Source organism: Choloepus didactylus, chromosome 19 (genome assembly GCF_015220235.1).
Source record: "Choloepus didactylus isolate mChoDid1 chromosome 19, mChoDid1.pri, whole genome shotgun sequence".
NCBI lineage: Eukaryota > Metazoa > Chordata > Mammalia > Pilosa > Megalonychidae > Choloepus > Choloepus didactylus.
In genome coordinates, this window is record NC_051325.1 from 65,085,321 (window position 1) to 65,098,483 (window position 13,163).

Here is a 13,163-nt window from a genome sequence, read left to right on the forward strand (position 1 = left end):
CAAAGCTCAGGCCTCACCTTCAGGCAGGCCCTTCCCCCAGAGGCTGCCCCCCATGCCCGCTGCCCCTAGCCACCCAGACGCTCTCTTTTCCATAATGGTATGTTTTTAATAGGACTCAAATAAGGCTTCAAATAATTACACACACTAAAGCTAACATTTGGAAACCTGAATTCTGTTTGGACAGTTGTCAAACATACCCTCTAAACTACCCGAAGTACTGATCTGCAGACAATTACACTGGTTTGAAACTATTATGTACCCCAGGAAAGACTATGTTCTTTAATGCAATCTCTTTTTTTATCATTTTTTATTGTGAAATATAACATATAGACATAGAAGTGATAACTTTCCAAGTGCAATTTAACAAGTAGTTAGAGAACAAATTTCAAAGAATAGTTCCACACTTTCAGTTATTTCTTTATTGTGAAATATAACATATATGCAAGAAGGTGATAACTTTCAAAGTACAATTTAACAAGTAGCTATATAGGAAATTTCAGGGAATGTTATGGGTTACAGTTCCACCATTTCAGTTTTTTCCTTCTAGCTATTCTGATACTCTAGCATCTAAAAAAAAATTATATAAAGATTCAGTATTCGTAATCCTTTATTAAATTCCATCTTGTCGTTGCTACCCCTTCCTCTAATTAAATCACTTTCCCGATCTTCAGGGATGTCTAGGCTGTGACCACCCTAACCTGTTCATATTGAAAAAGGGGTGTCAACATTATAGGAAAAGGGGACGTCAACATTATAGGAAAAGGGGACATGTCTGGTTGATGTTCTTGAAGAGGCTGTTGCCTCTGGATTTTGGGACTTAGCTTGCATGGGAGCGCTCTAGAAGATTTAAGTTTCTGAAGAATAAAATTGGAGAGTGAACTTTTATAGAGCCTCAAATAGGGACCTGAGTATTCTTTAGGGTTTTTAGGACTATTATTGACTCAGGCTTGTAATACTGTGGCCATTTGGCATCTCTAGCTGAAGCTTGCAATCTTGTGGGGGCAGACTTATTGTGGGTGGGAGCTTTTGATTAGATTATTTCCATGGAGGTCTGACCCCCCCCCCCATTCAAGGTGGGTCTTGATTGGTTTTCTGGAGTCCTTAAGAGAGTTCGGGGGCCAACATAGACCCAGACACCTGGAGATGCAGACAGAAAGATACTTGGAGATGCTAAGCTAAGAGATGAAGTCCAGCATTTGCCCCAGAGAAGCTAAGAGGACCCCCAGACACTTAGAGAGAAACACCCTGGGAGAACAAGCAAGGATGCACAGGAGCTGAGAGAGAGAAACTAAGAGAGACAGAAGCTCAGAGACATTTCGGAGAAAGCCATTTTGAAACCAAAATCCAGGTGCAGATGCCAGCCACGTGCCTTCCCAGCTGATGGTGGTGTTCCAGATGCTATCAGCCTTGTTTCAGTGAAGGTGTCCTCTTGTTGATGCCTTAGCTTGGACACTTTTATGGTCTTAGGACTATAAATTTGTAACCTAATAAATCCCCTTTATAAAAACCAGTCCATTTCTGGTATTTTGCATAATGGCAGCCTTAGCAAACTGGAACAATTACATGTGGTGAAATTGCTCCAAATCACCATCTGTAGCGTGTTCATGCTCAACGTCTACAGTGTTGATTAGAAAAAGGGGAAACCACTCTGGTCACTGGCCAAGAGAAATAAATCAGGCTAATGAGCCAGGTGGTCTGAGTTCAAAGGATTCTCTCAAATATCCATAGTGATGAAAGCTCATTAAAAAATAAAAGAAACAAAACAATTACAAAAAGAACAGAATCCTTAAATATCAGAAAGAGCTTGTTTCCCCGTCCTTATTAACAAAGCATGAAACCGAAAAATGTTAGAGGATTCATGGGCATTTTCATCTCTGGCTCAAGTTCTCCTTAAAGAAATTCTATGTGACAACAGCTACAAAGAGTAAACAATAGTAATGGCAACAAAATGCCAGAGGCAGAATACGAAATAATAACATAGTGTTCCAGAGCCTGCACCATCCTGCAGAACAAGGAAACTTAAAATTATTCTTAAAGATCCAATCTTGGCTGGCTCAGTAAAACATCCAGACAGCATCACAAGCCACACAACACATTATGAGAGTTTTAGAACCAGGAAAAAGAAAAAAGGTCAGCTTAAAGCTTGGCCTGAAGATTTATCATCAGTTCTGAAATGGGGCCTTGTTCTAGTTTGCTAATGCTGCTGGAGTGCAAAACAGCAGAGATGGATTGACTTTTATAAAAGGGAGTTTACTTGGTTACACAGTTACAGTCTTAAAGCCATGAAGTGTCCAAGGTAACACATCAGCGATCAGGTACCTTCACTGGAGGATGGCCAATGGTGTCCGGAAAACCTCCGTTAGCTGGAAGTGGCTGGCGTCTGCTCCAGAGTTCTGGTTTCAAAATGGCTTTCTCCCAGGACGTTCCTCTCTAGGCTGCAGTTCCTCAAAAATGTCACTCTTAGTTGCACTTGGGGTGTTTGTCCTCTCTTAGCTTCTCTGGAGCAAGAGTCTGCTTTCAACGGCGTCTTCAAAATGTCTCTCATCTGCAGCTCCTGTGCTTTCCTCAAAGTGTCCCTCTTGGCTGTAGCTCCTCGTCAAAACATCACTCACAGCTGCACTGAGTTCCTTCTGCCCGTCAGCTCATTTATATGGCTCCATTGATAAAGACCCACCCTGAATGGGTGGGACCATGCCTCCATGGAAATATCTCATCAGAGTTATCACCTACAGTTGGGTGGGGCGCATCTCCAAAGAAACACTCAAAGAAATCTAATCAACACTGATAACGTCTGCCCACACAAGATTACATCAAAGATAATGACGTTTGGGGGACACAATACATTCAAACTGGCACAGGCCTCTCACACCATGAGGGTTAGCAAGGAGGGACAGACTTCCCGGCTCTCAGTCACCAGCTGCTGTAGTTTCTTGCCCAAACAATGGGCTCCTTTGCCTCATGCCCGTCCCCCCAAATAATAATCAAAGCTCCTGTTGAGTCCTTGCCCTGCTCTGGACCTAAGGCGGATGCCGTCATCCCCCCATTTTAAAATGAGAATGCAGAGCTCGGGATGTCCCGGACCTGCCCCAGGACCCCGCGGAGGTCAGCAGCTGAAATGCACGCTCCCGCCCGGCAGTGCTCCACTGCTGCCTGGATCCCTGCCTGCCCTGCGGAGCTTCCACTCAGGCTGGGACTGCAGTTCTGCAGCGTCCTCTGGGCCCAGGTGGAGGGGCTGGAGCGAGACCCAGAGGACAGAGGACACTGTGGGGAGCGAGGGGTGCCCCCCGGAGGCAGCTCCGCCTCCCCAGTCATGGGTGGCCATGTCCAGAGTGACCTCCTCGGCTCGGGGCTGAGTGCTCCCAGGACACCCCCAGCCCTGTATGTGGGAGGGCTCCCCACTTTACAGACTGTGCCGGTTTGAATGTATTGTGTCCCCCAGAAAAAGCCATATTCTTTGGTGCAATCTTGTGGGGCAGACAGAATAGTGGGGATTAAGTTGGAATGTTTGGATTAGGTTGTTTGCATGGAGATGTGCCCCACCCAGCTGTGGGAGGTGACTCTGGTGGGATACTCCCATGGAGGTGTGGCCCCACCCATTCGGGGTGGGCCTTGATCAGTGGAGCCATATAAATGAGCTGGCTCAAGGAGAGGAAACGGAGTGCAGCTGTGAGTGACTGTTTTGAAGAGGAGCAAGCTTGCTAGAGAGGAGCGTCCTGGGAGAAAGCCATTTTGAAACCAGAACTTTGGAGCAGACGCCAGCCACATGCCTTCCCAGCTAACAGAGGTTTTCCGGACCCCACTGGCCATCCTCCAGTGAAGGTACCCGATTGCTGATGTGTTACCTTGGACACTTTATGGCCTTAAGACTGTAACTGTGTAGCCAAATAAACCCCCCTTTTTATAAAAGCCAGTCCATCTCTGGTGTTTTGCATTCCGCAGCATTAGCAAACTAGAACACAGACCCAGCCCCCAAGGCCCACATCAGGCCAGCTTCCCAGAGTGACCGGCTGGGCCCAGGGCGGGTGACCTGGTCTCCTCGTTCAGCAACTCCCCTAGCGTGGCCCAGGCAGGCAGAACCGGCCGGGCTCCACCCGTCAACCACGGCTTCCGAGCCACGTCTGCAGGAACAGGGAAGACCCGGGCTGGTTCCTTCCCCTATGGCTGCTACTGTACACACAGGGACACACGCAAACACAGGGAGACACATATGGACACACGCACATGGAGACACATGCACACAGAGAAACATACGGAGACATACACATGGGGGTATGCACACGGAGACTCACACAGACATGAACATGGAGACGTACACAGAGACACACACATGGAGACACATGGAGACACGCACATGGGGATATGCACATGGGAGACAGACGCACATGGAGACACACACAGAGACGTGCACACAGACACACATGGAGACACGTACACAGAGACACATGGAGACGCACACAGAGACACACACGGGACGCGCACACACACGGAAACACACATGGAGACACACACAGGATTCACACTTGAGACACACATGGAGACATGCACATGGGGACATGCACACAGAGACACAAACACAGAGATTCACACAGAGATGCATGTGGGAATATGCACACAGAGGCTCACATGGAGGCTCACACAGAGACAGACAGATGCACACAGAGATGTGCACACAGACACACACACAGAGACACACATGGAGACACACGGAGACACATGTACACAGACACCCATGGGGACATGCCCACAGAAACTCACACATGGAGACACACACACATGGGGATTCACACTCGGAGACACAAACACGGAGACATGCACACGGGGACACACACACAGAGACAAAGACAGAGATGCACACAGAATATGCGCACATGGGGACACTCACATGGAGACACACAGAGACAAGCACACAGAGATGGACACTGAGACTCATGGGGACACGCACATGGGGACGCGCACCCGCATACATGCACATGGAGATACACAGAGACACGCACTGAGAGGCACAGAGACACGCACACAGAGACATACACGGAGACATGCATGTGGAGACTCATACAGAGACATGTCTGGAGACACGTGGGGACACGCACATGGAGACACATGCTTGCTGAGGCGTAAGCGTCTAGCACCCTGCCCTCCCCGCGGCTCTCCTGCTCCGCTCACTCTTGGCTGCTTCCCGCCCCAGCTGCTTGGAACTGTAGACCGGGGCCCCTCTTCCCCGGAATGTTCCCGCGGCTGGCGCAGGCCACCTCCCCCCTCCTTAAAGGCGAGTGAAGAGACGCAGGTGCCATCTGCTCTGAGGAGCCCGCTTGTCCCGCCGCCGGGTGACCCTGGCGGGGGCTTGGGGGGAGGGAAGGGGTGGGCCCGGCGCCCTGGGCGGGTGGGAGAGGCGGACACGCCGGGCCGGAGCGCGGTGGGCCAGGCCCGAGCCCTGGAGAGAGGGGGGCTGGGCAGCGGGACCAGAGGTCGGGGGTGCTGCAGGGGCTTTGGGAGGGTGAAGAGGGACAGGATTTCTCCAGGGGCTGCAAGAAGCAATTATTCTGATCACTTAATGTTATGTCAAAACATTAAAGCAGTGCCTGAACTTTATTTATTAAAACTTCAAACATAGTGAAAAGTAAAATTTCCTCGATTTCTCCCAGTACATTTATGGGTTTTGTTTTTTGTTCCATGTGGAATTTTCTTTGATGTGAGCTGTCGCTCCGGGGACAAGTGTCAGGAACTAATTCAAATTGCCTTAAGAGGGGAAAGGGGAATATTTACTTTGCTCAAAAAAAAAAAAAATGCAAAACCCTTAAAGTCTGGGAGTGATGCCTGCAGGCACAGCTGGATCCAGGAGCCAAGTGAAGTCACGGGGCGTCTGGGTATGGCGTCCTTCTTGGACAGGTCCTCCCAGCGAGGTGGGAGATGGCCCCAGGAAACGGGGCTCCTTCCCCAGCCTTCTAGCAGAGGCCTGGAGCTCTACAGGGGCTTCTCACTGGACAAGTGCGATTGGCCCAGGGATGAGCACATGACCCGCATTTGTCCAATGAGGGCTGGCTGAGGCCCTTTGGAATGTGCTGATTGGCCAGGCTGGGTCACGTGGCAGCTTGGGGCGCAATAGGTGGATGAGCTGGGGTTGGGGGTGGGGGTCCCGGGAAAGGACAGGTGGGTGGTGCAGGCAGGGACCACGGCCCGGGCCTCTGACTTCCCGCATCCCCCACTGCCGTTTCCCAAGCACCCTGTGCCCCGCTGGGCTGGGGGCTGCCTCCCCCGCTGCGTGTGCAATGGGAGCCCCCCCGGTACTAGTTCCTTTCTCGCAAGGCCAGGTGAGGGCTCCGAGAGAGACGCACGCCAAGTGCCCACACGGCCCGGGGCAGAACGCACCCTAAACATGACCGGCGTCATCTTCACCATTGCGTTGTCATAACTGTCGTAATTGTCCGTGTCATTGTTGTCCTCCTTGTCCTTGTCGTCATCTTCATCATTGTCCTCCTCGTCCTTGTAATATTCATCTTTGTCATCTTCTCCTTGTCATCACTGTCATCGTCGTCGAGTTCCTTCCATCACACCTAGAATTGGAGACGTTGAGGGGGAGATAATGAGCAAGGGGAAGGCTTTACCTAAAAGAAGCATTTAAGGTCGGTGCTGGATACATTCTCCCTGTTTTGCTCTGCATGACTCAGGCAAACTGGTTTTGGCTCCTGAGAGGGGCCCTGTTGCCAGCCCCGGACCCCTGGCCCCTCCTGCCCCAGCACAGCAGGGAGCCCCAGAAACCCTCCCAGGTGGGGAGAGGGGTCTCAGCTGCCCTCGGCCGTGCAGCCCCTCTCACCCTGCAGAGGGCGGGGAGGGCTTGGGGTCCGGGCCCGACCTCTGGCCTGGGGTCAGTGGGCACGGGGAGGTGGGGGGAGTGTAGGGCGGGGCCACAGTGGCTCCCAGGGAGCCCCCAGGTGGGCAAAGTGAGGGCGGCACCGAGGGGGACCCCAGGCCCTCGTGTCCTCGTCATTGTGTGGGCACAGCTTTTGAAAATGGCACTTGAGGGCCCCCCAGGCCAGCCTCCCCCACAGCAGCCTCTGAACCCCCTGAGTGGGTCTGGGGCACGAGGCTCTCCCGCTCGGAGCTGCCCTGGGAGTGGGCAGGACGGGCTGGTACCTGATGGCAGGCAGGTGGGCGAGGCAGTGGGGTTGGCCGGCCACACAGTCCCCCAGGCCACAGAGCCCTGCATGCGCACGTGGCCGTCCCGGTCACTCCCCACGACAGCCGGCCTCTCCTATGGGTGCTGTCCCAACCGGCAGGCTTGCGGGGCCCTGGGGGTGCCTGCCCCTGGGCCCTACGTCTCCATCTGCCAGTGCCTTGGTTGTCTGGGGTCTGTGGTGCTGAGGCGGGGCACACCGATTGTCCTCCCCAGCCATGGGGGACAGCTCCCTGTTTCCCGGAACAAGCCAGCCACCTCCTCCCAGAAAAAAGAGGTGTTTCCGGCCCCAAACCAATGGGCCACCCAAGGGTGCGACCCGTGGCGGTCAGCCCCTCCTCCAGCACCCAGCCAAGCGGACCTGCAGGTGCCCCCAGTCGCAGAGACGGACGCTGGGGCCAGGGGAGCCCAGCCGAGCCCGAGGCAGTGCGAGACCCCGGCCCCCTGGGACCCCTGCGGGCGGGAGGGTGCTGGCCGCAGCAGCAGGGCCTCGGGCAGCTCCACGAGGAAGGGGCACCGGCCGCCTGAGGTGGGTGCGGACACTTTGCTCTGACTCCCTCTCCTTGCAGGGCAGGAGCCCCCGGCTCCCCAGATGTACGTGCAGAAGCATGGGGTGTGTGCAAACACACACTGCACATGTGCACACACACACAGACTGAGGCATGCACGCACATGCACACACATGCACACGCTCTCCCCAGGTGTGACACCATTCGTGCTGGCCACACACGCATGTGTGCACACACCCAAACACCCACACACACGCACACCCCTTCTCTCCCAGGCTCGCAGTCCTACCAGCGATGTCCCAGCATTTACTGAGCATTCGCCCTGGGACAGGCCCCAATGCCCCGATTTCCATGACTGTGTCATTGACCCCTCAGCGGACACCCCCTTTTACAGATGGGGAAACTGAGGCACAGGAGATGCGGTCACTCCCTGCAAGCACATGGCAGAGCCCAGCCCTGGGCGTGGGAACACAGAGCCCCCCGACCACAGCCTGTGTCCCCCAAGCCCTGGGCTGCTCCTGCTTCTCGGGACAAATGCTCTCTCCCTGCTGTCCCTGCCTGCCAGCCCCCCGGTGTGCCCAGGTGTGTGGGAGCCATTGACCCCCGAGAGGAGGCCAGGTCTCCCCTCCTGCGCCCGCCTCTGCTGGGCTCGGGGAGGTCCTGGAGCCTCTCTGTGCCTCAGTTCTCCCATCTGTAAAACGGGGCTGCTAGGGGTTGGCGTGAGGCTGCAGGTGTGCAAGGGCCCGTGCCACTGTCACTGCCTCTGTTCTCGCTGCCGTCCTCACCACGCTGCTGTGGCCGTCTGTGTTGCTGAGGAGGTGACAGAGCTCGCCGGCAGGACACCCCACTCTGCTGAGAGGGCGCAGGTGAGCCCGGAGCCGGTGACGGCAGGAGGGAGGTTGCCCCCGGCAGCCCCAAGAGCCCAGCGCGGTGCCCGGGAGCCTCTCACCAAATCTGCAGCTGCCGGGCAACAGAGCTGGCACGGATGGTGTCTCCAAATGCAACTAAAAGCCTCTGAGTCTAAATTCAAGATGAGCAATAAGCAGAGCAGAGATGGAAAATAGCAGCCTTTATCCCCCCAATCACAAGATTGCACACTGCAAGTGCTTAGAAGCAAGAAATGTCAAAATATTGTCAGAAGGAAAGAGCATTTTAAAAAGAATAAAAAGCTAAGAATGGTTTTTGAAACTGCTCAAGGCTGTTATTCTCCTGTCTCGGGGAAGATGTGCTGGTTTTAGGACCTGCTCTGCAGGGGGCCCCTTCCCCATCAACCTGACATGTGCCACACTTCTCCTCTTCTGTTCCCCTCATCCCTGTCCATCCACGTCTGTCCACGCAGTGTCTGTGTCCCATGTGCGGCAGGCCCCGGCTCGATGAGGAGGCACAGCTGCCGCCTCCAGGAAGACCTCTGCTGCATCTGGTTAAGTGGGGCCTGCAGAGGGGGTGGCAGCCTGGGGGTGTCGAAGGAGCAGGGCTTGGGATTTGGGCGAGGCCTCAGCCTCTCCAAGGCTCGGTCTCCCCTCGTGCGGGGTGGATGTGGAGGCCCAGCCTCGAGGGTCGATGTGGAAGTTGGAGGTGGGGACCAGTCCCCAGGTGCTAGTAGGAGGAGCCCCCACATTTCACAGCCAGGCTCTGGGGGTGGGGAGGGAGGGTAAGCCCTGCCCTGGAGAGTGGGTGGGGGTCCTGGGCTCGGCCATGCTGTGAGCGAGGTCTGGGGTGCAGTGCCGTGCGCTCAGGGGCTGGTTGGGGGCACCTCGTGGCTGCACCCAGGAAGCCTGGAGCCCTGGGCTTTGGCCACAGCCGGGACACCCCAGCATGTGGCCCTTCCATACCAGTAACGGGCTGGATCTGGGCTGGGGGTCACCGAGATAGCGGGGAGCCCACCAAGCTCTTCTGAGCGGGGACAGGTGGGCTGAAGAGTGGGTTTGGGGTGGGCGTGCCAGCTCCCACCCTTCCTCGCATCTCCCCCCAGGTCAACGCCTTCGTCTCCTTCGTGCTCCCCATGGTGGTCATCTCCATCCTGAACACCATCATCGCCAACAAGCTGACCGCGATGGTCCACCAGGCAGCCGAGCAGGGCCAGGTGTGCACCGTGGGGGCCCAGCCCGCCACCTTCAGCATGGCCATCGAGCCCGGCCGCGCCCAGGCCCTGCAGCACGGCGTCCGGGTCCTACGTGCGTACCCTCCTGGGGGGCCCTCTGCGGGTGGGGGGCAGCCTGGGGCCAGCAACGGCAGTGGGCACCGAGCCTGGAGCTGAGCTGAGGACGTGGAGAAGGAGGCGTCAGAGCCGGGAGGGCGTGCGGCTGGGGCTGGGGGCTGCTGTTGCCCTTTGGCTCTGTCGTCCGCCCACCCATCTCCCTCCCCCTCCCCCTCCCTCTCTCCCCCCTCCCCCTCCCTCCATCCTCCCTCCATCCTCCCTCCATCCTCCCTCCCCTCCTCTCTCCCTCCACCCATCCCTCCACAGGCCTGGGGAAGGGGTGAGCCGTATTGACCCAGGTGTGACAAGGGGTGCCTCAGGAGTGACTGAAAACTGGTCACTTTTGAGGACCACGTCTTCAGCTTCCATTTGCTCACCCTGTTTGACTCAGTCCCTTCTGCCACCTCCAGGCTCCCCCAAGCCCTGATCTGTTTTCCAGGGCTTGCTCGAGGCAGACGGATGACATCCGTCCCACGTCCTTGGCATTCTCCCCTCCTCTGGGCTGGGGGAGTCCCAGCCAAGCCGTAGCTGCTCTGGAATCCCCCCCTTGCCCACCCCTGGCAGCTGCACTGCCCTCTCCAGCGGGCACCCCCGTGGGGTCTGTGGGACAGGCCGGAGGTGGGCCCAGCCCTCAGGGACAGTGGCCCCGACAGGGCAGACAGCCAGGGCAGCTCTCCTAGGGCTGTGAGCGACCTGCTGTATCCTGGGGTGACAAGGGGGTGGGGGTTGGGGTGTCTCCACAAAGACAGGCAGGTGGGGGTACCTGAGCCTCCTGGGGCTGCTGTGACAGTTTACCACAGACGGGACGGCTTAAAACAACGGGCATCTGTCCACTCAGTTCAGAGCCAGGAGCTCCCTCGGGGGCTCCTCCCCGACCCCCCAGTGTCCGGGGCCCCGGGGCCCTTGTTGCACAGCTGTCTCCTCTTGTCGCTGAGTCCCCCTCGGCCCCTCTTATAGAGACCCCTGGGACAGTGCCTGGGCCCTGGGTAACGGGGGCAACCTCTGTGGGAGACCCAAGTCCAACACATCCTCAAAGTCCTTCCCTAATAGGCCCCGGGACCGGGCCTGCCACCAAGGGACACGGTGACAGTCCCATCAGAGGGAGGGAGATGGACAGAAAGACACACGGATGCAGAGGGGCCCCGACTCCACCCGAAAGAGGCAGCAGCTCAGAGCGCAGGGGTCAGGCCCCAAGGGGCGTGCGGATAGCACGGGCCAGGGCCAGGGGACAGGGCTGTCCACTCCGGGACACGTTGGCCTCCAGGTGACCACTGGGCCGGCCTGTGCAGGTGTGGGGACCCTGAGAGGAAGGGCAGGCCCACCCTCCATGCTGCCCACGTGGACGTCCAGGTCATTTGATGATGGGAGCATGCGGCAGGCTCTCCGGGCTCACACCGTCCCCGTGGGCTCGGGGCGTTCTCCGGCCTCTGGCTCCCGTGGCCGTGGAGGACCTGCTGGGCGCAGCAGGTGTGGCCAGCCCCCACATGGGAGGCCCCGCTCCCCCTGCCCAGCCAGCACTGGCCATGGATGCCTGGGGCCCCGGGTGAGGGCAGGAGCAGGGGGCAGAGTGAGAATAGGCCTGGGTGGCCCCTTCCGCCCCCCAAACACCAGCCTTGGGGGGACAGAGCACCCGGCCCCTCCCACAGGCAAAGGACCCAAAGAGGGGCTCCTGGACCACTCCCCACAGGCGGCACCTTCCTCCCTCCACGGAGACACTTAAAGCACCGTCCCCCACACCCACCACTGTCCTCGGTCTCCTGTCCCCTCCAGCACCCCGACTCCCCCCATGTCCCCCTCGCAGGGACCCAGCCCACCAGGCATGACCAGCACAGGGGGTTGTGGCGGAAGCCATGAGAGGCAATCACCCTCATGTCTGTGTGTGCAGGGACCGAGCACCCCGGGGACCACAAGACCCAGCACCCCAAGACCCAGCAGGGCGAGGCAGGTGGACAGTGGCACCAAGACGATTGCAGAGCAGCAACACACAAACACCCTCAGCCCCAGCAGCCCCCCTCCGCCCCCAGGCTCCAGCCCCCCAGCCTTCCTGGCACCGTTGGACCCCGTGGGGGCCTGACCCCCGTCCAGCCCCAGGGCTGCCCAGGGACCCTCCAGAGCAGCCAGGCCAGAGTGGGCTGGGGGTCTCCTGGGGAAACATGCAGCCTGCAGGGAGCCACGTGGGCTCAGGGGCTCCCGGGAAGCCTGATGGTCGGGGCTGTGCACACCCTCTGCCGGCAGGTGCAGCCAGGGTGCAGCTGCTCACAGGTAGGGAGACGAGCCAGGTGCTCTCTTAGGGTGCACAGGGCTAGAAGGCAGCACAGCTGGACAGGCCCCTCCAGTGGGGGGCCGGGTGGACCCTCTGAGGAGGCTGCAGGTGCCAAGGCCCTGGGGCTGCGGGGCCAGAGCCGATGGGCAGCAGGGAGCGTGGGGAAGCTGAGCGCCTGGGGGTCAGCAGCCAGGCCAGCCCGGAGGGGACGGTGGGCTTCTCTCCAGGGGCTGAGGAAGCCAGGGAGGGTTGGAGCAGGTGGGACCAGGCTTGAAGCCCGGAGAACCCACAGTGGTCGCTGATGAAGGTGGGAGAGAGCAGAGCAGGAGGGCTGGGGGGAAGCGCTGCCGTGAGAGAGAGCATGGGGGGCCCAGCCCCCCAGGAGGCAGGAGGAAGCTGGAGTTGAGGCTGAGCTCAGGGTTCCTTCTCAGGGCGCCCTGATGGCCTCTCCTGCCCGGGAGGACCGGCCAGGGAAGGGCCCTTGCCCAGCTTCGCAGCCTGATGCCGTGGAAAACCGGGTGCGGACCTGGCCCCCGGCACAGCCCGGCCGGGAAAGGGGTCCTTGATCCCCTCACTAGTGGGGCCCAGGGGCAGGGTCCAGAGTAACCAGGATGGGTTTAGAAGGCTGTCGTCCCTCTGTCCCTCCGCCTCTCTCTGTCCGTCGGTCCCGTGTCCCCCTGCCTCCGTGTCTGAGCCGCGTGCCCCGTCTCTGCCGGCCCCAGGCGCGGTGGTCATTGCCTTCGTGGTCTGCTGGCTGCCTTACCATGCGCGCCGCCTCATGTTCTGCTACGTTTCCGAGGACCGGTGGACCCCGTGAGTACCGGGGGTGGGGCAGGAGCTGAGGGGTGCCCTCCGGGGGGCTCCCGGGTGGGAGGGGCGGGTCCCAGGGCCTCGGGGGGCTGTCGGGGCCCGAGGGGGGCAGCAGCCGCAGCTGGGCCTGGGCAGAAGCCCCCCGGGAAGGGTCGGCCGTGGGGCGGCTTCCCGAGCAGAGAAGGAAAGGAAAGCCGCCTGCGGCCAATTCCG

General features: G+C 58.4%; 1 protein-coding gene across 1 annotated transcript in view; it reads left to right on the top strand.

Moving 5' to 3' along the window:
- NTSR1 (neurotensin receptor 1) overlaps positions 1–13,163 on the top strand; it is a 47,442-nt gene that overhangs the window by 26,873 nt on the left and 7,406 nt on the right. The window contains exons 2-3 of the mRNA XM_037811177.1: positions 9,653–9,854; positions 12,863–12,953. Of these exons, the coding sequence (XP_037667105.1) occupies positions 9,653–9,854; positions 12,863–12,953 (293 nt within the window). The remainder of the gene's footprint in view (positions 1–9,652; positions 9,855–12,862; positions 12,954–13,163) is intronic.